The sequence below is a fragment of the Doryrhamphus excisus genome, linkage group LG16 (genome assembly GCF_037039965.1).
Source record: "Doryrhamphus excisus strain RoL-2023G ecotype Guam linkage group LG16, RoL_Dexc_Guam_v1.1, whole genome shotgun sequence".
NCBI lineage: Eukaryota > Metazoa > Chordata > Actinopteri > Syngnathiformes > Syngnathidae > Doryrhamphus > Doryrhamphus excisus.
In genome coordinates this window covers 1,737,075-1,763,114 of record NC_136372.1, presented here as the reverse complement: position 1 = coordinate 1,763,114, position 26,040 = coordinate 1,737,075, and the positions used below count along the sequence as shown (strand labels likewise).

At 47.9% G+C, this 26,040-nt stretch overlaps 5 protein-coding genes across 8 annotated transcripts; 2 read left to right on the top strand and 3 right to left on the bottom strand.

The window, feature by feature from the left end:
• Positions 1-801: 801 nt before the first annotated feature.
• hrob (homologous recombination factor with OB-fold) lies at positions 802-4,134 on the bottom strand. Its single transcript, XM_058049452.2, has 10 exons — positions 3,954-4,134; positions 3,744-3,794; positions 2,368-3,378; positions 2,221-2,304; positions 1,977-2,111; positions 1,789-1,897; positions 1,642-1,727; positions 1,435-1,557; positions 1,218-1,356; positions 802-1,149 (listed from the first exon to the last, which is right to left on the bottom strand). The coding sequence occupies exons 1-10, from the start codon at positions 3,963-3,965 to the stop codon at positions 1,097-1,099; spliced, it is 1,803 nt and encodes a 600-aa protein (XP_057905435.2). The 5' UTR covers positions 3,966-4,134; the 3' UTR covers positions 802-1,096.
• Positions 4,135-4,327: 193 nt separating this feature from the next.
• Positions 4,328-6,970, top strand: asb16 (ankyrin repeat and SOCS box containing 16). Its single transcript, XM_058049455.2, has 7 exons — positions 4,328-4,556; positions 4,713-5,047; positions 5,116-5,383; positions 5,831-6,239; positions 6,300-6,383; positions 6,564-6,677; positions 6,737-6,970. The coding sequence occupies exons 2-7, from the start codon at positions 4,723-4,725 to the stop codon at positions 6,920-6,922; spliced, it is 1,386 nt and encodes a 461-aa protein (XP_057905438.2). The 5' UTR covers positions 4,328-4,556; positions 4,713-4,722; the 3' UTR covers positions 6,923-6,970.
• Positions 6,971-7,790: 820 nt separating this feature from the next.
• On the top strand, positions 7,791-9,938 carry tmub2 (transmembrane and ubiquitin-like domain containing 2). Its single transcript, XM_058049461.2, has 3 exons — positions 7,791-7,898; positions 8,637-9,219; positions 9,332-9,938. Exons 2-3 carry the CDS (start codon positions 8,654-8,656, stop codon positions 9,720-9,722), a joined length of 957 nt encoding a protein of 318 aa, XP_057905444.2. The 5' UTR covers positions 7,791-7,898; positions 8,637-8,653; the 3' UTR covers positions 9,723-9,938.
• A 658-nt stretch (positions 9,939-10,596) lies between these two features.
• On the bottom strand, positions 10,597-15,725 carry atxn7l3a (ataxin 7 like 3a). Of its 4 annotated transcripts, none has more exons than XM_058049457.2 (14): positions 15,446-15,724; positions 14,963-15,005; positions 14,770-14,869; positions 14,560-14,692; positions 14,311-14,482; positions 14,121-14,227; positions 14,021-14,043; positions 13,892-13,937; positions 13,557-13,594; positions 13,401-13,472; positions 13,077-13,120; positions 12,657-12,728; positions 11,487-11,626; positions 10,597-11,256 (listed from the first exon to the last, which is right to left on the bottom strand). In XM_058049457.2, the coding sequence occupies exons 3-14, from the start codon at positions 14,818-14,820 to the stop codon at positions 11,030-11,032; spliced, it is 1,125 nt and encodes a 374-aa protein (XP_057905440.2). In that variant the 5' UTR covers positions 14,821-14,869; positions 14,963-15,005; positions 15,446-15,724; the 3' UTR covers positions 10,597-11,029. The 4 variants fall into 4 exon arrangements, with proteins under 4 accessions (XP_057905440.2, XP_057905442.2, XP_057905443.2 ...); XM_058049459.2 differs by lacking the exon at positions 15,446-15,724 and adding an exon at positions 15,219-15,353; XM_058049460.2 differs by lacking the exon at positions 12,657-12,728 and having other exon boundaries at positions 15,446-15,723.
• Positions 15,726-16,041: 316 nt separating this feature from the next.
• Positions 16,042-25,827, bottom strand: ubtf (upstream binding transcription factor). The gene is made up of 22 exons (XM_058049344.2): positions 25,300-25,827; positions 24,678-24,811; positions 23,112-23,168; positions 22,779-22,951; positions 22,614-22,697; positions 22,133-22,288; positions 21,994-22,058; positions 21,790-21,916; positions 21,610-21,720; positions 21,302-21,435; positions 21,071-21,212; positions 20,955-20,996; positions 20,610-20,720; positions 19,960-20,115; positions 19,752-19,889; positions 19,567-19,677; positions 19,390-19,481; positions 19,124-19,313; positions 19,001-19,048; positions 18,869-18,922; positions 17,961-18,098; positions 16,042-17,879 (listed from the first exon to the last, which is right to left on the bottom strand). Exons 3-22 carry the CDS (start codon positions 23,143-23,145, stop codon positions 17,754-17,756), a joined length of 2,232 nt encoding a protein of 743 aa, XP_057905327.2. The 5' UTR covers positions 23,146-23,168; positions 24,678-24,811; positions 25,300-25,827; the 3' UTR covers positions 16,042-17,753.
• Positions 25,828-26,040: the final 213 nt, after the last annotated feature.

The following is a 26,040-nucleotide window of genomic DNA, read 5'->3' as shown; positions in this document are numbered from 1 at the left end:
ACGCCACGCAGGACCGAGACGCTGCAGCTTCCCCTTCCAGTCCGCCACCAAAGCGGCCTCACCTGGTTCAGGTCGACGCCGGGAGCTCAATGAAATCACCTGCTGCCGGAGGAACCGAAACCAACACAGCTTCTTTTGCTAAACAAGTGGATGTCATCAAATTTAATAATTGTATCATTTTGTAAATATCGTTATATTCTAGTGTTAAATATTGCTAGGGTTATTGATTAAAAAATGCAAGTAAAAAATAAAAATGTCATCGGTAATACTGGCACCGGATGTACTTGATATCGAAGCGGTAACACAATTGGCAGTATCGACCACGCCGAGTGATCACGGCATGATACACGGGTGTGGCTGCTTCAGGTTAGCCCCGCCCCAATCTGCTTATCGGCCAATCATGTGCCACCTCACTCAAGAGTGATTATGGGACGACGAAGCCGCCATGATGGAGGTCATTTAGATATGTAAGTAGAGGTAGCGTATTATTACCTGCTGATTGAAGGCCAAACGGACATGATATTGGCCTTTAACACCTTTCAACCCAAGATGGCGGCTCTGTTCTTGGCGGGTGTCCACTCTTAGTTAGACTGAATGGTACAAGCACCTTTTAGCACGTACAAGCACCCTGCATGGCGTGCAACCTGTTTTGTTTGCTTTCTATTTTATATATATATATATATATATATATATAATCAGTAGGACACTGAACGTTACATCTGTTCCTACACTCTGGTGCTGACCCCCCCCAATCAGGACATGATGGGATGCCAAGCGAAGGCTGCCCCCCAGCGGTGAAAACATGTTACAAAATGGCCACAGCGTCAATCAACACCTTCTGTCACACCTGCTGGTGACCTTTTAAAAAGGTCAGCGAGGCGCAACAATGAATGAAAATCACCACGGCACTCGAACACACCAGGATCATCTGTATTACAGGAGCGTTGCTTTTTACAGACGTACTGAATAATTATTATTTATGGAATGATCTTTATATTCTTATCCCAAAAAAAAAAAATACATTTTGTCTCATCTCCAACATGATATCCATAGGAAGCATGATGAAGTATCAGCGGCGTTTGCGGGTCAGTTGGCGTCATGGACTGTAGGCGTCCTCGGGGAGCGCACCCAGCAGCTCATCCAGGTCATCTACAAAAAACAAAGACGCCGTGAGCAAACATGGCGTCCTGGATGTTTAGGAAACGGGAGATGCTCACCTGCGTCCCAGCCTGAATCCTGCTGGACTCCTTCTATGTGAGGGTCTCGGTCGCCGCCATCGTCGTCGTCCTCGTCGAACACCAGCTGCATGCGAGACACGTGCTCCTTCGGGACACTGGGTGGCGACGCCATCGTGTCCTGGATGGAGATGTTTATTGAGTACAGCTGACGTCTCCACGTGCGGATGTCAGGTTAAAATATGTTTTTGTGGCCCACCGGCACCAACGCGGGGGGCCGAGCCGCGGACCGACAGGCTCCGTCTGGCGAGTAGATCCTGAGCAGGTTGTTGGGCGTGACGTTGAGGTAATGGTTCCGATGGGAGGGGGAGAACACGCTCACCTGCAAGCAAAGTTCGGTTGTTCAGTTTGGCCCCGTGTGGGCTGGGGGTACGCTACCGAGGAACGGGGGTGGAGGGGGGCTCACTCGTTTCAGCAGCAGCACGGCGCCGACCTTCAGATCTCCCAGGCGCTCCTCCACCAGCCGCCGATGCACCGTGCCCTGCATCTCGCCTTCAGACAAGAACACGGAGACAAGTAAAAAATAAAACAGTCGTGAGAGAGCAATGCGCACCCGTTGGATCTTTGAACACGGCCTTGGCGTCGGCGTGCGTGTGGGTGATGCTCTTCAGGAGGACGGCCATGTTTGGCACTTTGTTCTTGGACAGCTGCTTCAGGGCGGCCTGCGGGAATGCGGGGGCAAATCTAAAATCAAACACGGCGAGGGCACTCGTGACACGGAGCTTCGGCGGGAGGGAGGACCTTGCGGAGCACCATGACCACGCTGTGGGAGCGCAGGAAGCAGGAGGGGTTCCGCTCGTCCAAGCCCATCTCCGCCTTCATCGCCGCCCAGGCGCCGGCGCTGAACTCCTCATCCTCGGCCTGGGAGCTGCCGACCTTTGGGATCACAGCACGTATGTATCATGGTACATACTTGAGAAGTACTGCTTTAAAGTCACATTTGTGGTATGACTGCACGTAAAACGTACATAAGAGTATTACATACATGACCTGGAAGGCGTGCCTTCACGCCGTGAGCGGGAATCTGAGGAACAGACACGACGACCTCATCCAGACTTTGACTGTGAGCCTGAAAAAGTGGAACAAAAACATCAGGTTCGTTTCCTGAGAGGAACGGACCACGAAGGACAACCTGCTGTGGGAGGAGTCCCGCCGGGCCCGGGAAGCGTCGCGTCCTGGGCTGATGAGGCTCGGCGCGAGGACTCTTCCTGGGCACCTTGCTGGAAGCCGACACCAGCTGGACCAAGCGATTGGTGAGAACCGGCGTGCTGAGAGGGTGGGGGCTGAGGGCAGGGGATGACGACGGGGGCGAAATGGTCTCAAAGAGGCCACGCACCGGGCGGGATGAGGGACCCGGGGTGGCTGCCTGAGGAGGCTTGTGAAGGGTCCTAGAAAGCAGGCCAGGGGATGGAGAAGACACGGTAAGACCTGGGAAAACAGCAGGACTCTGTGGTGGGGCCGGCCGGGACCAGGTGCCTGGAGTGGCTGCCTTGTTGAGGGTCCTTGGAAGGGGGCCAGGGGATGATATGGAGGCAGTGAGACCGGCGAACACAGCAGGACTCTGTGGCGGGGACAGGTGGGTCGATAGTCCTGGGGTGGCCCGAGCTGCCTGATGAGAACTGTTGAGGGTCCTCGGGAGCAGGCTGGGTGCCGGGGAGGACAAAGTGGCATTAAGGTAAGATGCAGGTCTCTGTGGAGGTCCAGGTTGGGGGGTCAAAGGAGCTGCACTCGGACCGGATGTCGAGACGGACTTTATTTGGGTCTCTCCGCTGGTTGGAGGCTGCAGCGCTTTGACGGGGGGGCCAGGGGCTAAGAACCCCATCTGACGATCACACTCCTCCAAGTCTGCCAGATCCACATCCCAATCGTCAAAGTCATCTTGGGCCACCAAAGGCTTCTGCTGCACACCCGAGCCCAAAACCAAGACAGACTCGGGTACATTTGGCTTGGGGGGGTGAGCCTGAGCGATGGAGGAGAGCTTCCTCAGACTCGGAGCAACAGTTTCAGAGGAGGCACTTGATGCTGAGCAAGGACGGAGGGATGCTGGTCTCGCTCCGCTTGGCTGGAGGTGCTTTGTACCGGACTCTCTGAGGCCCCCAGAAGGGGCGCCCTGTGGGAGGGACCACTCTGAAGCCAGCAGGTCCTGCCACACAAACAACAACAACAACTGAGGTTTTGAGTAGTTTAAAGGCAAATTAGCTCATTAACTTCTGACTATCCATTATAGAAACAAAAGTTCCTAGTTAACACTGGCTGAAAGGGGAACGTTTTAAAGGGGACACATAGGTGCAGGGGGAACGGTTTAAGGCGGGCACATGACACAAAGTGAGCCCTCCATTGACGACCTTAATGCAAGCCTCTAACTCCACTCTTCAAACTCTGTAACGAACGTCCATATACCTTTTTAGAGTGCATTTTCACCCTGAAATGTCACCAGAAAGCCCAACATCTCGAACGTTTTGTAGCAAAGATGATTAACAGTTGGCATCAGGTGTGTTGGCGTCTCACCTCATCGTCAAAGTCCTCCCCAATGCTGAACAGCCCACTCAATTTGCAGCTCTGTAAAATAATCAAAATAAACCAAAGGAGTCTCCCCGCCAAGCTTGTTTAACAAATAATGTTTTAGCAAATAACATTTTAGTCTCATATGCTAATGAAAAACACTGCACCGGAAGTCACGTTAGAATGCTAACTTCCACGGGAGGCTAACGTGCTTACCATGGCAGGCATGAGACACCACGATCAGTGCAAACGACGTCCAAAGCCATCCGATGACAATCAATCTGACTGTTTTGTCTTTTAAACGTCTGTTGTCCGTCAGAAAGTAGTAGTTGTCGAAGAAAGAGCTCTGTCGTCGATGCTTGAGCCCGCGATTCACGTTCAAACGTGATGACGTAGAACGTGAGTTCCCAGACAATGCGGAAGTGGAGCGACCCGCTGCTTTGTTGAAACCTTAAAAAAAATGTAAGAACCTTTTTTTTTATCTAACTCTACTTATTTTGTACGCAAGTAAAAACAACTAGCTAAAAATAGCTAGCTAAAAATAACTCGCTTTCATCCAAGAGTTTTATCATATCCGTTAACATGTCAGTTGGTGCAATGTAAACTCAACACTGCCACCTGTTGGTCATTTTTGGGAATGACAAGTATCTGTTTACACCACCATCTATTAATAACTGGTTCTGAATTTGCGTTTAGAACGTCGACGACTGTGTTCGACCCCCAAGTGTAAGATCAAGCAAGACAAAAGGACAACGGCGGTTTTAATGATGAAACCTCTCAGTTGAAACCTGCTACTGCGTTCAACTCCTCCACTGAAGGGTGAGCCAAACCTGTTGGGAAACATTTTTAGGCTCCTCTTCCGAGATTCACCTGCCCGGGCAAGTTAGTAAACACATTGCCGCTTCGATGGAACAGCAAAATAACACTTTCTTCTTGTCTTTTGTGTATGGTGTTCTCCATGTGTCCTCCATGAAGTGAAAGCGCCATGTCAAAGAACACGTTCCCCTTCACCACCACCACCCTGCGCTCCCTGAGGCTGGAGCAGGAGTTCCAGGACTGGGAGGATGCACGGCAAGCTTTGGCCCGCAGGAGAGCCATGAGCAGGGCCCCTCTGCCGAGAGCCCCCAGGCAGCGGCGCCTCCAGGAGGTCAGAGCCCCCCCTCCTCAGGCCCGATGCCGAGACCCGGCCATCCATAACACTTTCATGTGTGGAGACATGAAGGGCGTGTACGCCGTTCTCAAGGACCCCGCCATGGTCAACGCCCTGATGGAGACGGTACATGAGGAGATGGTGTGGGCCCCAGAGATGGGTAGGACGTTCCTCATGCTACTTCTGCGTTGGGTGTTCCTCTCACCGCGCTGCTTCCTCCTCCGCCAGGCATGTGGACCATGAGCTCCAGGGTGAAGCAGACGTCCGCCTTGCGACTGGCTGCCGGACGAGGACACGCGGCGTGCGTGGAGGAGCTCCTGTTCCGTGGGGCCGAGGTCAATGACGACCCCGGGGGCAGCACCGCGCTCCATGACGCTTGCGCGGGGGGCCACGGCGTCTGCGTGCAGCTGCTGCTCTCTCATGGAGCAGATCCTCAGGTGTTGGCTCTGGACGGCAGCGCTCCTCTTCACCTGTGCACCTCGCCTCTGTCGTTCCAGTGAGTCGATGCTCCGCCAGCTTCATACTTGGACAGATACATCAACATGTTAGCTACACGATCCAGCATTTATCCGCCTTTGCCTTTTACACAGAACCCAGCAGGACTGGATGTTGCCGTAACTGAGACTTCACTGTCCTGTCCCGGCTTTCTTACACACAGGCACCATCCTGCCTCTGTTGCTGCCCGCTAGGTTGTACTTCTGTATAGAGTTGACCCAGCAACCCTCCACATTCTGAGATAGTATCAGAGCCAGAACAGAGGCAGGATGGCAACTGTGTGGAAGGGTACTCTGTAATTCTCGGACCAGACTGGAAAGATCACACCGATTGTGGGATGCTGTGTGAAAAGCAATATGACTATAGGACTATGACTGCCCCGTTTTAGTGGGTTCTGTGTAAAAGGCACAACATTCCAAGATGTAACTAGCATGTCTGTCTCATCCAGGTGTGCAAAGCTGCTTCTAGACGGTGGCGCCGAGGTCAACGTGAGGACCAAGGACTCCAGGCTGACTCCGCTGCACGTGGCCGCCCTGCGGGGCCTGGACGACCACGTGGATCTCCTGCTCGCCCGCGGAGCCGATGTCTTGGCCACAAACCGGGAAGGAGAAACCCCACTGAACGCGGCGTGCTCCAAGGCCGAGAGGCCGTCCGAGGCGGGGCGCTACCGGCGCGTTGTACAGAGTCTGCTCCACGCGGGGGCCGACCCGCACACGGCGGGCAAGAAGCTGCACACGCCGCTGCACAACGCCTGCGCCAACTGCTGCCCCGAGATTGTGGAGATTCTTCTGCAGCATGGAGCCGAGGCGGGTGTTAGCAACTGTGCAGGATACATGCCCATGGACTGTGTCCTACAGGTACGACATCACATGCGTCGTCTTAAAAGACGCAAGATAAACACTTCTTGTCCTCTTAAGGTGGTGGAAGACTACGTAGACCAGCATCCTGAAGATGTGGTTCGTATCCTCCTCAACCACGGAGCCAAGCCCGTTGCAACAAAGGTTGGCAATGAAAAGTCCTTCACAAAAGCAATATTGCATACCTTTGGTCCACACAGATCACTTTGACAAACCCAGAGTCCATTTTGGTTTCCAAAGACAATTTAGTCTGTTTTTCAATTAAGCTAATTGAAGTCTTCTGTAATATTTGAATATTTGATGCATGTACTTCCACGTGCACAGATGCTGAGGTCGTGCGTTCTCTCTGCTGCCACATTGGAGGTGATACTCAACTCGTACCCGTCCATCCCCCCGTGCGACTGGATGGACGGCGGGGTGTCCCGGGAGATATACCAGGTGACTCCTTCTCTATCACGTCTCCGTGACCTTTTGTCAACCCCCGTACTTTCTCGCAGGGACACCCAAGCTTCTTCGACTTGGTGCGTCAACGCAGCGGTCAGCCTCGCTCTCTGCAGCATCTGTGTCGCTGCACTTTGCGGCGACATTTCGGGGCGCTGTGCCACTCAAAAGTGAGTGGCTTGGACATTCCCGGCTGCCTGAAGGATTACCTGCTGCTGCACAACGACGGGACTCTCCACTGAAATCTTGACTCAGTTTTTCTGCGATTTTGTTTTTAAAACTTGTTTGGCTTCCCCAGCGTGTCATATTGGCACTTTCACCGCCTTTTGGGTCAGATACCCTGCAAATAAAAACGTTCAAAAAACAAACAACAAAAGTTGTTTATCTCCACAGGTGTACCTCAGTTTGTTATTAATTCTTTCCAAAAGATACTGAGCCAATCATCAAATATAAATCCAATATATCTCTTACAGACACCCAGAAATATGAACAAAAATACATTTATAATACATATAATACATGCATAAAACCACACACAATCATTCTAAGTAAAGACTGGGTGGAATTTATTGTAAATCTTTCTTTGGCCCCATGGTGGGTTATTTAGCATTAAAAGTGCACAGCCAGCAAGTCAGTAACAGTAGGGTGTTTTTGTTTGAAAATACCGCCCTCTAGTGTTTCATTGTAGTATAAAATTGCAATCCATGAGCTCAGCCCTCCTGTAATCTCAGGACTATGATTTCACCTGAAGGTTTTTCAAAATAATTGCGCAATATTTATGAAGAAAACCTTCCACCAAATGGGGGAAAGGAACTTGTAACGATACTTTTTAATTTGCCCAACACTGCACATAAACAGAGCAAGATTTCTGTCTGATTTAAAGATATAACCAGTCTGAACATGTTATTATGGGATTGTTCATGTTGGATGAATTTTCATTTGAATTAATTTGACATTCCAATCTTAACTCGCATGAATCGGAGTATTGGGTTCTTCAATTTTAGTTTGTGACATCGCCCCATTTATTGTAAAAATATTACCAATAAAAGTGTTTAAATTCGTTGTTATGATGTGCTTAAGGTGTTGAGCGGCTGGCTGGTGATGACGTCACACCAGCTCCCTACCTAATGTATTGTTTTTTTTTGGTTCCAGGAAGTAGCCACTAGCAGCTAGCATCGAGGCTCGTCTTCAAACATGCTCTGATTTCACGTCTGGACGGTAAGAATAGTTGACATATTGACTACCACACACGTTAAACCATAATATATCAATTGATGAGTGACGTTATGATTGAAGAAATAGCACATAAGAGCCGAAAGAGCTGCTTTTTTTGTTAAGCTTAGTTGTGCACACTAGCTCGCAGGCTAGCTAAACTTGCTAACTATTAGTCAGGTCGAGAAGAGGCGTCATCGTTTAGCATCACAGCACACAAGACGAGCTTTTATGTCAACATTTGGTGTCTTGCTGGTAGCTTGGATATAAAAGTCTTAAGCTAAAGTAAACAGCTGTTCCGTGAATAGCGTCGCTAGTTGACGTAACTGACGAAAGTCCCACTGTTGCTAATCGGGAGACTTAGCCGCGTTAGACTGGAGTACCTGCCTGTTATTCTAGAACGGTTTGTTGAATGTATTTTTATACTCTACGTTGGACCAGTCCATGTAAGACCATGACAGGGATTGTGACGTGTCACGCAAATAGGATGTGTGTACTTTACCCCTAATTAGCTTCTTACTGCCATTAAAGTTGTCATCGTGTAAACAAGTTGTGTGTATGTACTTAATGACACTGGGATAGGTACATCTGCACTTATAGCGACACCAAAACCTACACAGATGAAAGCATAATCATAAAAAGGTAATTGATAGCTGTCTGACACCGTCAATCAAAAGTGAGCATTATTATCATTTCAAAAATCCGGCTATCAACTGTGTTAATGTGTCTGGTCTTTGTGCTCAGGTGTGGAGGACAGACAGATGGCAGTGTGTGCACTGACCATGTTGGACGGGATAGGGGGCGAGGTGACGGCGGCAGGGGGCGCTCTCCTCCTGGTCTTGGCCCTCGTCCTGGCCTGGCTCTCCACCCACGTCGCCGAGCGCGGGGACCACATCCTGGGCACCATCCTCACCGTGGGGGCTCATGCGTCCCTCATTGGCCTAGGCGGCGATGACAGCTACGGCGGCGGAGGCCCCCCCGGCGCGGACGCCCCCGAGCAGACCAGCCCGGCGCCGCCGCAGGACAACAAGCCCGACGAAGGCGACGAGAGGGGCGACGGCGAGGGGGCGGTGGAGGAAACGGGCACCGAGGGGGTGAGGACAGACGCTCTGTTGGACATTCGGAGTAAAGCCCCCCAGGCTGGGAGAGGTAACGCTTCAGACGAAGAGGAAGAGGATTACGGCGAAGACGAGGAGCTGGAGGAGGAATATAAAAAGAGTGTCAAGGAAATAGCGGCATCCTCCATTTCTGTACGACTCAAGTTTTTAAACGACACAGAAGAGGTGGCTGTGGTTAAGCCGCACGACACCGTGGCGCAACTCAAAAGGTTGGTACCAACACAACAAACGTATTCCAAATACGTTTAAAGTTCAGGAAATGTATTTTTACCAATAATCCTCAAATTAGCAGGATCGTTAATCTTGTATTCTCTGGCATAGTAAGTACTTCTCTGGACGGGAGCACCAAATCAAGCTGATCTATCGAGGCCAGCTGCTGCAGGACCCCAAGAGAACGCTGCTCTCTCTGAACATTACTCACAACAGCGTCATCCACTGCCACGTCTCCCAGGCACTGCACGACAGCAGCCCCGACGCGGGGGCTCAGGCCAGGGCCGGGCCCGGAGCCGGGGCGGTCTCGGGAGGCTGGAGAGCGGCGGGCGTGGCCGTCAGCACGGGCAGCCTGGTGGTGCCCATCTTTGTGGTGATACTCGCAGTGGTTTGGTACTTCCGCATCAACTACAGGCAGTTTTTCACCGCTCCTGCCACCATCTCCCTGGTGGGGGTCACAGTCTTCTTTAGCTTCCTCATTTTTGGGATGCACAGCCGCTGAGGAGGAGGGCGGGAAGGGGAGAACTCTGGAAGTCAAATGAACACCACAGCTGAATGTGTAGAATGTGTAGACTTCTGCCAATGCCTAAATATTCCTCATTTGGATCGACATCTTCATAGATATTAATGATCATACATTAAAAATATTAAATGGCCTATTGCACAGTGTCGTCAAAACAATGCAGATTTCCACGTGCATTTGATTGATTCCTCCTTGGCCAGGAAGCTTCACCTCATCCCACTGAAGTAGTCAAACGGCAGCAAAAACATGAACCTCCCCGACAGCCGGACTGAAGTTTGTCATTTTGTGTCTTCTAGCGGCGGGGGCGGCGGCATGGTACACTCATCTCTCCATCCAAATGTTTTGCTTTCCGCTGTGTGGTTCTTTGTGTCTTTTTTGGGGGGGGGGTGCAGGAATCTCAGCTTGTTTCAATCAGGTTGATGAAGCTGAAAAATGTTCAAAAATAATGATTGTATAGAAATTAATTTAACATAAGACAAGAGAAGACTAATGTGAAGACAAACTAGAGCAGAGTGGCTCACGTGTGCAATTTCTTAGGGTTGTGTTTCCTGTGAGTTGTCACCTGTCTGTACAATGTGTAAATAAAACCAAGAATGAATGAATGAATCTGACCAAACTCCATCCGGCACTTGGAAAATAATAAAAAAAAAAAGACATTTGGAGGAGTCCTGGACTTTAGTGACATCTCCAATTAAAATCATTTTAAAAATACGTCCCGGTCTTGGTTTATTTCTAAACAACAGTACGCACAACAGTACTATATGTCACTAATGACATTTTTTTTACGACATTTCTAGTTAGTGCACATCACTAGACCTGATCTCCAATGACATTACAAAACTGCACAGGACTATAAAAATATATACAATTATATTTCAAAGGAAATCAAGAGTGTCTTAATCCAGTTTTGAGGTTGATGCAAATGAGCTTATCTTTGTTTACAGTGCACACTGCTCTCCGCCGCCATCTACCAGAACATCAAATGTGCAAAAACAAAATGTCACGTAAGACCATTAGGATCCATAACGGCTACTACACATCTCTTAACACAAAGTACACAAAAAGAAGTTTGCAAACTTGTCACATTCAAGGATGCTAGGTTGTGTGAGGAAATGCCGCATAGAAAAACAGAGTTACTAAATAGGCGATGATGAAGCAGCAGAGGAATGTGTCAACGTGATTGTGCGTGACCTACATGCACACGGTCACATCTTGCGGCGCTCACCAACTGTGCCCAAAACAGGGGGGGGGGGGACATCACCTGAATGCATCATCTGTCCAAACTCTTAGTTTAAGTCGTCGTAGATGCTCGAAATAGAAGGTGCGGAAAGTTTGGGTCTCTTTTTTTTGCTGGTCAAGCTGCTGATGTTGCTCTGAGAGCTGCCTCCTCCTCCTCCTCCTCCTCCTCCTCCTGTCAGGCTTCCACTTCCTGCTTCAGCTCCGCCTCCGCTGGTCAAAGCCAGAGAGCAACGCTTCTTCTTCTTGGGCCTCCGAGGGTCTGAGTGGTTTGTGCCTGAAAATAAGGAACAACACTGTTAAAAAGACAACTACTAATGACTAATATGCTCTGTAGAGCTATACGGACGAGTTAGCCAATCAGAAACCTGAAGAAAGTCAACACTGGAAAAGACACTAAGAACAGTAGTGAATTTAGGAAAATGATGTGTGACCTACTCTTGAATATCAAATGTCATGTATTGAAAAAAGGATGACTCAAACACGTGATGGCGATAAGTTCCTTACTGGCTCTGGATGAGGCGGAGTCGGTGGGGGAAATATCCGGGGAGTCTTCCCACTGCAGGCGGCTGATCAGGCTCTGGCCGCTGTCGGCAAGGTCAAAGGTCTCACTCTCCATCGCGGTGTCGGCGTCGGGAAGGCATGACCTGGGACAGGAAAACCATTACATGATGACTTCCTTCTATAAGTGAGTGCCACTTAGCTCTCACTCATATTTAGCATCCGTCAGATACATCCTCATCCTTAACGTCTTATTTTGGGAATAAATGTCATCGCATTGCATTTCATGTCACTTTGCTGTTATTAAGGAACTACTGGAAGAACACCGGTGATATCATCCATGTGTTGGATTCCATCAAAGTGATATCATCCATGTGTTGGATTCCATCAAAGTGATATCATCCAGGTGTTGGATTCCATCAAAGTGATATCATCCATGTGTTGGATTCCATCAAAGTGATATCATCCATGTGTTGGATTCCATCAAAGTGATATCATCCATGTGTTGATTCCATCAAAGTGATATCATCCATGTGTTGGATTCCATCAAAGTGATATCATCCATGTGTTGGATTCCATCAAAGTGATATCATCCATGTGTTGGATTCCATCAAAGTGATATCATCCATGTGTTGGATTCCATCAAAGTGATATCATCAAAGTGATATCATCCATGTGTTGGATTCCATCAAAGTGATATCATCCATGTGTTGATTCCATCAAAGTGATATCATTCATGTGTTGATTCCATCAAAGTGATATCATTCATGTGTTGGATTCCATTAAACTGATATCATCCATGTGTTGGAGTCCATCAAAGTGATATCATTCATGTGTTGGATTAAGCCCATCTGATTTCATTCACATTGGGCTAATCTGATAACATTCATGCGTCAGATTTGGTCAAACTGATATCATTCATGTGTCCGTTATCACTAATGTTGGGGAACCGGCCCATCTGATATCATTCATGTGATGGATTGGGCCCGGGGGCCGGCAGTTGGGAGGGATTGCCGTGAAAAGACGGTGGCGGTGGCTGTAAGGTAACTATCACAGACAGAAGAGGGCGCCACTGAGCACAATCCCCATGACAACACACACACACATATGCACATTAGTGAAGCAGACATGTGGGGATGGGAGGGTAAAGGATGGAGGATTGGGGGGCACACTCACGCGGACGGCCCCAGGAGGAACACCCTGACGGCCCTCCTCTGTTCGTCCGTGTGCTGGGGACATCGCTGAGACCTGGTGGGAGGGGAGGGGAGGGTAGGGTAGGGGAGGAGGGGACACAAGGTGACGTTACACATCCCTGACTGGCAGACTGGCGGTCGTTGCCGTGGGGGGAGGGGGGGGGGGGGGGTGCGTACATCTGCAGCCATTTTTTGCCATTCCATTGATGGTGGCCAATGGATCATTGGCCACTTTGTTCCAACACAACAGGACCTTGCATGCTGGAAAGGAAAGCCATGGCGGACTTTCACTTTCCACCATGACATTTCACCTTGGCGCCAAGGTTAAACCCCAAGGTCAAACTGAGGATCAGACACACACTAGGTCACTGTACACGTGTGTGTGTGTATGTATAGTACATACCTGGTGCACATCTTCTTGGTGTGTTCAGAGATCACGCCGCATTGCTGCACACAGATAGACCACTTGAATCCACAGTAACACAGCCTCCTTTCCACCACACGGCAGTACGAATACGCTTCAGTAGCCTTTTTCATTGCATTCCCACTCCATAGGCTTCCTTAAGTAGCCCTTGTAGTGGAGCCAGGCACACTGCTGTGCATCTCTGGTACTTAAGGAGCCAAATCTGGACCTCATGTAATACACTTTGTGATTCCCAATGCAATGATGCCATTAAGTCACACAAATTAAAAGTGGCGCAAGCAGACTTTTGCACCTGAACCTCACCGTTGTCAACAACGATCTCACTTCCTCAGGCGCGAGACTTTCGTAGCTGATGCCGGCGTTGTAGTTGTTGTACTGAAAGGCAGACACAGAGCGGTCAGAATCCACAAGCGTTTACAGTAAACACGAAAGGTGACGATGACAAGAGAGAGGCGTCACCTTGAAAGCTTCGGAGCTGACGCCGGTTCCGAGCTCACCTGTCAAAATCATACATTAAATTATTTATCATTCATCATTTATCAAACCTCCCACTGACTCCCATCAGAGCCAGCATTTTTCAACGTAGCGTGCATGAAATGATGCATTCTCTCATTCGCCGTTTCATTTTGGAGAAAAAAATAGTACAATTTGTCAGTTTTACAATTATGTAAATGAGACAATAGTGTCATCTAACACTCACGCCCACTGCCACAGATGAATTGCAAGCCTGTGGGAAACACTATCAGCAGGAATTATTCCTCATAGTAACAGGCAGTAATAGTATAGGAACCCACCATTTTTATGTTTAAGAGATTTGGATCGCCGTGGTGAATTTTGATTCTGCACAGGCAAAAAAAAAAGACATAAGAAAACAGCATTGTTATTGTTTTGTTTTTTTTTAAGGAGAAAACGAGTAAGACAACCTTATCTGACTTCTTCTTCTTGGCTGCAATCAGAAAACAGAAAAAGTCATCAGTGTGATGCTGCACTCGTTTTGTTTGTTTTTTTAAACGAGTCACTCACATTTCTTCTCGGCGCCGTACGACCAGTCGTTGTCGTTGAGGTCATCGTTGTCTTCCTGGTCACTCTCCGACTTGCTGACGTTGTTGTTGTTGTTGTTGCTGGCCAACCTGTCAAAGCATGAAACCCGGAGAAAGGGATCAAACACCCAGCTCAGTGTTCAGAGTGAGGTGTCGTATCGTGTCGTGCCCACCTGCGGCTGGCGATGCGACTGCTGTTGCGTCCCATGCCAAGACATTTCTCCAGGTGGGGGGCAAATCGAGAGGCCGCAATGAGTCGCTTGCAGTTGGGACACTCGCACTCTTTGTTCTTCCACTGATTATACACTTGTCCAAATATGTCCAGCCCCGGCTGATCCACAATCTCTACAAAATGAAAGACACAACACATTTATTACCAACAATAAAAGAGTGCCTGGAAAATGATCAAAGGCAGGACTAACCAAATTCCTTTGTGCTCTCCGGGTCAGTTTCATCAAGGAAGAAATAGCCGTGCTTCACGGCTCGATGCACCTCAAAACAAAGGCCCAAACAGGCGTCCTCCACCAGCTCAGAGTAGACGTCATGGACCAAAGCCTGCAACACAATACATAAAGTTTAACATCAATAAAATATATCATTTCTACACGTATACGTATATGTACATGTATCACCTCCAGCCTGGTGTTGTCTGGGCCTGAAAGGGCCATATCCTCCATTTTCATTTGCAAATCTGTCTGGTAAATATTGATGGTGAGGCAATGAAATGCTGACCTGCAGATTCCAACGAAAAAGCCACACAGTTAAACTCATCATCCATCCATCCATCCATCCATCATCTATCCATCACAACTTCAAGTTACTCACTTTGAAATTAGTAGTGAGCAGCAGATGCATGTCTCTCTTCATCCTGTGGAGGACAAATTCACATCTATTGAGATCCAAAAAAAGACAACTATGTCCAGTTTGATGTATTATTTTTGAATACTGTGTACTGTAGTATTGAGTGCTAACAGTTGACTACAGTAAAAACAAACGGATGTTTCAATTTGCGTGGATATTTACGAGCTAGCTGGCTATTAGTTGTCGGAAGTATACATCATAATTGATAAACTGTACTGACATGTGGTGTGGACTGTCAACATGCTTTCGATAACAATTTTGTGGTTATTGTGAGCATTAAAAGAGAACAGCATCGCCAACGCCAAGAAGAACTAACAGCAGCTTGCTAGCAAACACCTGCTAGCTATAGCCACACATAGCAGTCACGGGCGCGCGGCACAAGCGTAGAAAAAAACGGTGCGCGTGGCCGTGGCAGTGACATCACATTTTATTTTGGTTTCCTTTTACCTCGTCGTCATGGACCGCGGACTCGGAACCGGGCTGAGACATGACGGCGTCACTGCGACAAAGCTCCGCGGACGTCCATTGCGGTGGTTGTCACATAAAAAACGGGAATAAAGAATAAAAGAAAAAAGGAAAGAAGTCCAAATTGTTGTCTTTTGTTTTGTTGCGCAAACCAACCAGCGTCGCGAGCCTGCGGAACAGTCGCGAGGCACGCCATGCAGCAGTGCTCGACCAATTAACGGCGCCGAACAACCACACACTTCCGGTTACGTTCACGGGCATTCGTATTTTTCGTGTTTTAAAGGGGGCGTAGCAGAGGATGTTGGTACTTATGTAAAAAAATGATCACACTACGGAAGCCTGACGAGGACATACGCCTTTTTTTGTTGCGCTATTAATATAGTTTCTTGATCTACGACATAGTTAGAATTGTGTAACATGACATGTAACATAAGGTTTCTTAATAGAAATTAAGAGTATAGATTTCAAATATTGTAAAAAAAATCAGTTATTTAAGAGAAACTAATTCTTCCAAGCACTAATACTCCTTTAATGACCAAATTAGTGTAGAGACATTCAAACAAAGCACAAGTTAACTGTCCAAGATTGTTTTTTTATTTGCCCAAATACTTGAACTACAAGTACATAAGAACACCCTCAGCTATAGAAAACATCAAATTTCTTTTTGTGAAATGATCAGCAGTACAAACCTTGTAAAGCTTTTGCTCTTTTGAAGGAAAAAAAACAAGCGACCGACAGGACAACAACGCAAGAGGTCGCAAGTGAGAATTTGCCAAATGAAAATATAAACAAAACATGAAGCACTCCATACAAACTTAAAACAGTATTTACAAGAAAAAATACAAGTTGTTCTCCCCCCCTAACCCAACTCCACTGGCACCTCTGCTCCCTTTTACAGCCAGACACTTTAATGAATGTGTGTGTGTGTGTGTGTGTAGGTAACCAATCACAGCAAAGCAGGAAAAAAATGGACAGTATGTACATTCATGATATTGCTGTGATATGCACATACACACAGACTCACACTAAAGGGACACATTTGCTGCAAGTGCATATTTTTGGGCGGGGGGGCAACCAACAACACTTAAATGAATAAGGATTTCCGGTCAACAATTGAACTTTGAATCCATTTTTTTCTTCTTTTAAATAACAGCTTCCATTGCAAACTCTGTGTTCGCACAACAAACTGGTTTATTTCTGTCAGGACAGAACAAAAAAAAATGTTTTAAAAGTCAAAAACTTGCAAACCGAGAGGAATTGTTTCACACAAACATAACTGAATGTGTCACTGTATTATGACACATCATATGAAATAAAAATATATTTGCAGTGCCCATACAGAGTTTCAACACCCTCCCTTAAACTTTTTTTTTTATGAAAAATGTGTAATCTGCTTCCTTTTGTAGATTTTGTTGACAAGAAGCCATGTCAAGGCACACACTCTCTTTTCAACTCTAATCAATAAAGTGTGGAAATTATGCAACATTTATTGGCTGTTGTGTCCAAAAAAAAAAAAAAAAAAAGCAGGCGCTAAATGAAGTTAATTTGTGAAAAGAGAGGGGTTGCAAACTTTATGGGCACTAACAGCTTTTAAACGAGAACACGGCTGAAGAAAATCAGAATATTCCAGCGACTTTAAAAAAAAAAAAAAAAAAACAGACATTCATCATGGCTTGTTGGGTTTTTTTTTCTGAAAAAATACCACCTCTTTAAGAACGAAACCATAAAATCCAAATTTGAAGAAGAAGAGAAGGGAGAAAAGAAGTATGAACAAGTAGACATTCTAAAGAGTGCAATTATTTCATACACGCACACACAGCCCCCCCCCCCCCCCCCCGGCCTCACCCCCTCCCGCCCCCACCTGGTTATGTTCTTTGGCTCTGAGAAGCCTGTTCACCGCTCATACACACACACACACACACACAACAATAAAATAAGAAACAGGAGGCTCGGCACATTAAAACTCTGAACCGTAAATTGTCAAAAAAAGATGGTGGGGAAAAAATGCTTGCAACATCGCCAAACCAGCGGGATGCAGTTCTCGAGTTAACTCTGGACTAAATTTGGGATTTTGGACAAAAACTGAGAAAAATGTTACAAAAAAAAAAAAAAAAAAAAAGTGGGCATGTGAAATGGGAGGAGTCGTTTGCAGGGGCGCCCTCTGGTGGTGGGAGGTGGTGAGAGAGAGGGGGGGGGGTTGGCACAGTGGCAGAGCTCCCTGGATGGACCCTTGTGGCTCAGCTCAGCGCTGCTCAGTCCGTCTGTCGCCACGGCGACGCCGCGCCCGCTTTCAGTCCGACTCGCTGTCCGACGAGTCCCCCGAATTCGACTCGCTGCTGCTGTCTTCCGACTTGTTCTCTTTGTCCTCCACCTCGTCGTCGTCTTCGTCGTCGTCGTCGTCCTCTTCGTCTTCCTTCTTCAACGCAAACAGCGGCGGAGAACTTTGAGTCACGTGGGAAGAGAGTAGACGAAAAAGAGAGAGAGAGACGCCACTTACATCATTCTCATCATCTTCTTCCTCCTCCTCTTCCTCTTCATCCTCGCTGGAGGAGGCGCCGTCGGAGGAAGCCCTGTCCTGATCCTCGTCGTCGTCGTCATCTTCGTCGTCGTCCTCCTCCTCCTCTTCCTCCGTGTCCTGTGGGAAGCAACAATCAGACAGGCTGAGCCTTGATGCAAAGCGGATCACAAGAGTTCACTACATGAAGCAACCAGCAGAGGGCGCACAACACATTGTTTCCCTTGCCAAGGAGCTTTTTTCTTTTCCAGCCTTTTCCGTTTGTGTTCAAAATAGCTGGATTTGGATGGAATTTTCAGGAATTGTCAGACAGAGAGACCTGATCACGTTTTGGGGGTGATCCAGATCACCTTCTCAATCCAGGATTTTTTAAAAAATGTTTCTTTAACATTGTAAGATAGGAGCATTTGGGCATTTAACTCCACAGAAAATGGTACATGGAAAGAAAAAAAAAAGACTAATCCAGATAATGGAATAATTCCAAATGCTATTATAAAGAGTATGAAAAAAAAGGGGACCTTTGGAATTTTCATAAGCACCATTATATAATGCCAAAACAAAAGCCATGGAGTTGGAGCCACATACTGAAAATGCTAACTAATACTGATATCATTAGGAATCCAGTTACTAACGCTATGTTATCACGGCCAAGGAATCTAAATATGTAGATGATACAAATGTAGGGCTAATATTTATGATGTAAATCATCATTTTGTAATTTTATTTGAGATATACCTCGTTGTGACTTTGTGTGCTTTTATTTATTACTCCATACCTTGGTCACCTGCGGTTGTTGTAAAGTGCTTTACCAATAAAGTTGGATTCCATCCTTTTACTAGGGATCTAGGAAAGGTGTTCTGAAAGCCACAGTCGAGTTCGGAGACACTTACGGATTTCTTGGCTTTGGCCTTGGGTCCTCCTGGTTTGGCCGTACTTTTCCTTTTCTGGAACACAAAGTGGGAACGTTTTAAAATACATCAGACACCCAAACTCCTTTTACAGACGGAGGAGTTGCTACACACCTGAGAATTATATTCTTTGTACGTGTTCCTCACTTGAGAAGACACGCTCTGATCGGAGAAGGCGAGAGACGTTAGATGGTTTGGTTTTTGAGCAGCAGATGTTGTGAACGTGCGAGCACTCACAGCAAGCCACTGCTCCAGCAGCACTTTGTACTGCCTCTGCATCTCCTCCGCGATCTTCTTGTAGCGGTCCTTGTCCTTCAGGGGTAACCTCTGCCAGCGGCTGCCGATCTCCGTCATCCTCTCCTTCATGGGGAGGTGGTTGAGCTCTCCGTTGGACAACATCTCCTGGGAGAACTTTTGATATCCGTTCCTAAAAGCACGACCACAGCGAGGAGGTCAGGCGAGCCAAGCACACAGAGGAGGAACGCCAAATCACAAAAACTCACGACGGCGGCTTCTTGGGTTCGCCCTCAAACTTCATCTTCTTCCCCGAGGCCACGGCGGTGGCGACGGGCGAGCGCATCTCACACAGGTCTCGCTGTGGAACCAGGACCAAGGACGAGAAGGTTAGACGCTGGCGGAGCAAACCATCTCAAGTCAACGGTTAGCGAGCCGAGACCAACCTCGTATCGTTTCTGGTCCTCTGCTGCTTTTTTTATCCACATGATCTTCTCCTTCTTCTCCATGGTGCTCCAAGTGGCTTCCATAGCTTTCTGGGCCTTTGGACGGTCGTTCTAAAAATAGAGTTAGTTCGTCAGCCGCATTGCCGTGTATTCCAAGGAATAACGTGGAGAAACGAAAAGATCACCTTAAATCTCGCCAGGTAGTCTCCGATGACGCTCTGCTGCCAGATGTCCTGCGCCGTCTTGGGCGGGTCCGGCAGACTGCGATCCTCCTTCTTCTCCGACTCCGCCTTCAGGACGGCCTCCAGTCGTTTGTACTTCTCCTGCGCGACATCGCGGATCAGCCAAAGCGCATTTGCAAAATGGCCCGACACCCCGGCGGTCTCGGCGTACCTTCTTCTTGTCCGGCAGCTCGTTCCACATGCGCGCCAGGAGCCTGGTGAGCTCGCTGTCGGAGAGATCTGGGCGCTCCTGGTGCAGTTTGGGGCGCTTCTCCTCCGAAAAGATGAACATGGCGGAGATGGGCCTCTTGGGTTTTTCTGGGGTGACCTGTATGCAGACACCAGGGAAAGGGAAGATCTGAGTAATATGCCGTTTCCCCCACAGGACTGCAATCTATGTGTGGTGGTGGCTGGCTGGCACCGGGTGGTGTAATGGGCAAATTTGCATAATTGGCTGTGGCACATTAGCAAAAAAACATGAAATATGTTTGGAGCCACAAATTAGCTCTTTGTTTTTTCCTTTTTTAAATGTCACAAACAAGACTGAGCCGTTTCCAGATGGCACACAGAAGCACTTCTTGTTGAGAAGAGCAATTTGTGCGTTCATGTCAGAGTCGCCAAAAGTCTCCTGGCTGGATTTGTTGCTAGAGTATCTAGAGGGGTCGGAATACTTGCTAAATTGTTGCTAAATATGGCAACACCGCGCCCTCCTGCTACATCTTCTTATTCACTAGTAGACCTGCCGTGTTATAATGTGTTCATTAGCCACGGCCAACAGCTAGCTAGGTCTAATGCATGGGAAACACCGTTTTTTTTGGGTACCTTAGCTTTAGAGTTCTTCTTTTTGGATGCGGGGCTGTTGGCCACGCTGCCTCTCTTGAAGCCGACCTTGTCCTCGCCCAGGACCCGCTGCTGCTCCTCCTCAGACAAACTCTGCAGAAGCACGAGGGAACAGAACCGTGAAGGCACCAACAACTAAGCTTTTATAATTAAACTCATGAGAAAGCGGCCAAGTGCATGCCAAGGCGACAGAGGCCACTATAATCCTTAATAGCATCACGTTTCAGCCAATCAGAGACCTGCTGTAGGTCATTTCCACTGGTAAGTCAAGGAAAATGTCAAAGATAAACTAAAAATCAAAATGATTAAATAAGAAAAGACACTTACGCTGAGGAATCTGTTCATCTCTATTTCATACTCCTTCTTCCTCTGCAGAGAGAAACATGGCGGTTATACTCCGATCGGGTGCTGGCGAACTGATTTCATCCTCGGCAACAAGTCACCTGTTCACAGCGTTTCTGGTAGGCGTCCTTCTCGTTCTGCTTGAGCAGCTTCCACCGCTGGCTGCACATCACCATGCGCTCCGTGCTGGGCACGTCTTTCATGCTGGACATCAGCTCGGCGCAGAACATGGAGTAGCCGTTCCTGCAAGCACAAGCCAGTGTTGAGCAACCCCCCCCCCTGCTCTCCTTCCAATCTGGTCACCGAGCGGGGGCAGGGGGCAGGGCACTCACGGTGGAGGTTTGTCAGGACGCCCATCAGATTTGTCCTTCAGGTGCCTCTCGGCTTTGGTCAGTGTGGACTTGACGATATCCCCCTGGGTCAGGTTCAATTCCGGGTGCTGTTGGATGTATTCTCGCATTGTCCCCTGGAAGAAGCAAAGCCAGAAATTATATGACAATGCGTGTATTTATTGATTTTTATTAATTTATTTTACATTTTCAACTCTGTGTTGAAAACGGTTATTCACTAGTAAATAAAGCAAGGTGAGTGGAAAGTGGTCGGAGCTAATGTCGGGTTTCTTCAACGTCTCCCATCTCACCTCATACAGTTTCTGCTGCTCCAGCGACTTGGCGATCCACTTGAGTCTCTTTTTGTCTGACAGCTGCGTCCACTGTTTGCCCAGGCAGTCCTTGATGTCTTTGGTGGTGGCCTGGGAGATGAAACTGAAGGTCAGCGAGCGCCCGACGAGATCAACGACGTACCAAATGTACAGACTTACATCCGGGTGGCCTTTGAGGAAAGCCTTCTTCTCGTGGGTGTACCACAGCTGTTGGGGCGTTTTTGGCTTCTCTGGGACATTTGAGCTTTTCTTGGTCATGCTCTCCACAAGGTCGGGGTGTTCTTCCCTGCACGAACACAGCACAGAGTCAAGGGAAGCGTCTACATGTACGCTAGATACCACAATGATGCCAGATGAACTCACCTGAACCTCATCATGCTGTGCATAAATGTCTCTTTGTCCCGCAGGAAGTCGTCCACATATTTTTTCTGGAAAGGTGACGAAAAAAAAACCCACACAACTTAGCATCCTTTCCGCTGCAACAACAAAGCCTAAGACTTGCCTTTTTTTTGTCGGGCAGCTCTCTGTACTTCTTGGACAGGATCTTGGTCAGATCCAAGTTGCTCATCTCCGGGTGCAACTTTGCATACTTGGCCCGCTTCTCCATGAAGAAGCGGAAGTATGGCGTCAGGGGCTTCTTGGGGAAATCCGGATGTTTCTGTGCGGCAAAAGGAGACCCAATTGTCGTTGAATGTCACGCTACACTCGGCTCATGAGACAAGACCATATTGGCTTTTTAGTTTTATCGAGTCACAAAACAATGCATTAGTACAATAAGTGAAAATTGTCATAAAAATGATTACAATTCAAAAATAACAAGTGATATAGATGCTACTAGCCCACGTTTTCATGGACGTTTTATGTATTGATCTGACAAGCTTAAGCATGTTTGATCAAGGGCACAATTACTACAGCTTCTGCTTGGACATTACCACGGTGGCTACAACTTGCAGGATCTCGTGACACAAGATCTTTTGTCTTACCTTTATTTTCTTGCCTTTGTATGGGTTCTTGATGTAGTCCTGAGCATCAAATATGAGCTCTGTTAAGGTTCTGAATTTACGGATCTGTGAACAGGCAGACAAAAGAAACGTTCAGTCTCAAATGTATTGCATTTGTTTCTCGAGCATCAAATTCAACTGGCCGACCTCTTTAGAAACCTCCTGCCACTTCTGCTTGCACATCTCGGCCGTGTAGGAATTGAAGGCCACCTTCTGCCAGTCCAGGTGGGACTCTGACGTCTTGTACTTGGTCAGGTCTTTTTGGGGCAGGGCCACCTTCATGGCTTCCAGCAGCTGGAGGAGGTCATCCTGTGCCCAGGCTGAGGAACGGAAACGGTGGAAAAGTTAAAAAAAAATATATACTGTATGTCATCCACACATTTTTGCACTGGTAGAAAATGTTCCATAAATAGTGATTGCTTAGACTGTGTAAAGATGGTTATTACTGATGTAACTTGTTCAAAAACAAACTAATATTACCTATGTCACATGTTGTCTCCATGTCTCCATTCATTTGTGGGCGATACCTTTTTGAATCTGGGGGAAAAATAAATAACTAAAGTTACTAAAAATCATGTTCGCATGTCACAAAAAACAACACATTTCAATGAGAATCAGACATGAGTGGTTCAATAATGTATGCAAATCACAAATAAATAAAATGTTTCGACAAATGTAATTTTTTTATTGTAAATTGTTATAGGTTGTTAGTGGAAATAAAACGGCCAAATAAACGCGATTCCAAAAGGGAGGAATCGGAATGTGTGTCGACATAATGGGTTATATTCATTACACCGCCCCTTAAACGTTTACGCTCCATGGTGAGACTCAGTGATAGCTTGTGACGGCTTCCAATCTCAAATAACACAGCGGAGGGCTAACTAGTAGCACTGCTAGCTCACCGCCCGTCGAGCTAATTCCACAAAGGCGGAATTTGGCGTGTCTCTGTACGGCTCTTTCATCCCCGTAATGGGATCCGCGGACAAGCCAGGGCGACCATTTTCTCTTCCAGCAGAGATCGCTTAATGGAGGATTTGGAGTGTGAGCAGCGGAGGTTGGGGAGGATCCACGGAAGGCGGAGGCGAGCGGACGGACAGGCAGCTGTAGGCGACCAGCTGACCACGGGGATCTGCTTTGGGGCTCCGTGGAAGGGGAGCAATGGCGACATGGAAGCACTGCAGTCAAAACTGCGCCACTCGGAGCCTCATCACCTCATGGTCGTGGCTCTTGCTCCGCCGTGCCAAACTGCAGCCCCCCGAATCCTAAAAATGTGGACTTGTGCCGGGGGGAAATTGACACACATTCTCGTTTACCGTTCCTAATTGTCTTTTGTGGTGTTTCAAAACAACGTGTGTGGTTTTTATTCGAAATTCAAGCGAAAAAACGTGCTACATTCCCCAACGAGGCGTAGCCGAGGAGTGCATCCATGATGGCGGCTGCTCGTTGTTCGTCGTGTCCTTCATGGCTCCAGCTAGCTAGCTAGCTAGCTAGCTTAGCTGAACCACCACTATGCGACCCAGAACCGCCGAACCTTTGGATGGTAGCCATCATGCCAAACGGGATCAATTAGGACTTTCCGTGGCTAAATAACACAAACAGTACAACGCATACATAGGAGATACGACCCAAGAGTTTAGGGGCATTTTCACGACCAATGGCGGCGTTTCAGTCAACATGTAGCGTGGTTGTTTTCGGGGGAATGGGGCTCCAATTTTAGCCCAAAATGTAAACAGTCCACACGGTCGACATGTGTGCCTTGTTTCGGGGACAGAATTCGCATTGTTTACCACGATGTTTATATTCTAATATATATATTATATATATTCATTTTAACATTATAAACAAACGTCGTGGTAGTGGAGCTACAAAGACAAACCGTTTAAATAAAATATGAAAGCTACATTAAAACAAAGTCAGTATGTTTACTGTAACAAACCGAAGCCGTTTGAAAGATGAACTCGAAAGGACTTAGGGTAGCGTCGAAGCCCGAGAAGGCTCCATGGTGCCACAAGGCTCGAGGTCCGCCATGCTTCAGCTCAAACCTACCGTGACAAGGTCCAATGGCGCACTGCTCGGCGACGAAATGACGGGCAGAGATCTCAACCACGAGGGCTCCCAAAAAGAGCACAAGCGAGGTCTAGAAGGCGGGTTCTTCGAGCTCGGTGGTCGGTAGTCCGGGTCTGGTCGGTGAGAGAGGAGGGGGAGAGAGAGGGCGGTGAGATATTAAACCAAGATCCCTGATGGCTAACCGAGAGGGGCGGCTGGTTGTTCTGCCAACTGCCGCATGGAGGTCTGGGCGCCGAAAGCACCGCTCGCTCTTTCGCGAATGTAACCCAAATATAACTTCGGTCGACGGGTTTCTATGAAGGCGATTTTCAAGACCCATCCGTTTGAATTTAATTTCAACAACGTTTAGCGTTACCTCCGGGCCTTGTGTCGAGAACTTTCCGCCCGCCGCAGAAGAAGCACGGCTATGGCCGCCCTCGTCTGTACCCTTCCCACCGTCGTTGCTTGTCGAGCTAAGTACAAAGGGGCTTCCGACCGACCCGCGTTTCCACACGTCTAAAAACACATGTATGCCTACTTTTGGCGAATTTAGTCGCTCGTTTGTGATTTTTATGGCGCAATCGTGTCGCGTTGGAGCCCAGCGAGTGCTCCGCTGGCTTACCTTGCTGCACGGCGTGAGCTTCGGCGTCGTTGTGGAGGAAGAAGGGGAGGGTTGAACGATCGCCAGTACTGCGCCGTCGGTCCTCGGCTCCAGTCCCCGCAGAGATGATTCTTCCCCCGCCTCCATCTCACTCGCCGTCTCCCTCCAGTCAACGCGTAGCAGCTTCCTACTCCCCACCCAACCATTTCGCTACGCCGAGACGTCCTCCATGTTGTCCGAGCGTTCGACGACCGCCGTTGTTTCCCAAGCGGAGCCATCGCGTTTACATCTGGAGGGGCGACAGTGGCCGATCCTCCGCCGATGTTGGCACACTTTGATCGGGCAACTGCATCTGACCCGCACGCCTCGAGTTAACACGGATCGCACCGCTTGACTAACCACAAATTTGGAAAGCTATATGCTTGTACGGACATATGTTGGCGTTGGTCATTTTTAAAAGTTAACTTTAATGTCACTTGTCTACTAAAGTTGATTATACTATGTGACTGAATGAGTCTCTGTGCCGTTGCACGTAGGAATGCTCGTTTTGTAAATTGTGGAAGGCTGTTTGACAGATTCATATTAGATCAGCATGTTTTTTTTCCCTTTTCCAACTCCACCTTGTGTGTTTGTGGGCGGAACCCCAGGCCGTCCAATCGTGTCAGCCCGGTGAGGAAAACAAACTGCTCCTAGGCGTTGGGCCTTGTTTAAATAGTGAGGCGTTCGCTTGCTGTTGGATATCTAATGTAGCTCATTTGTAAT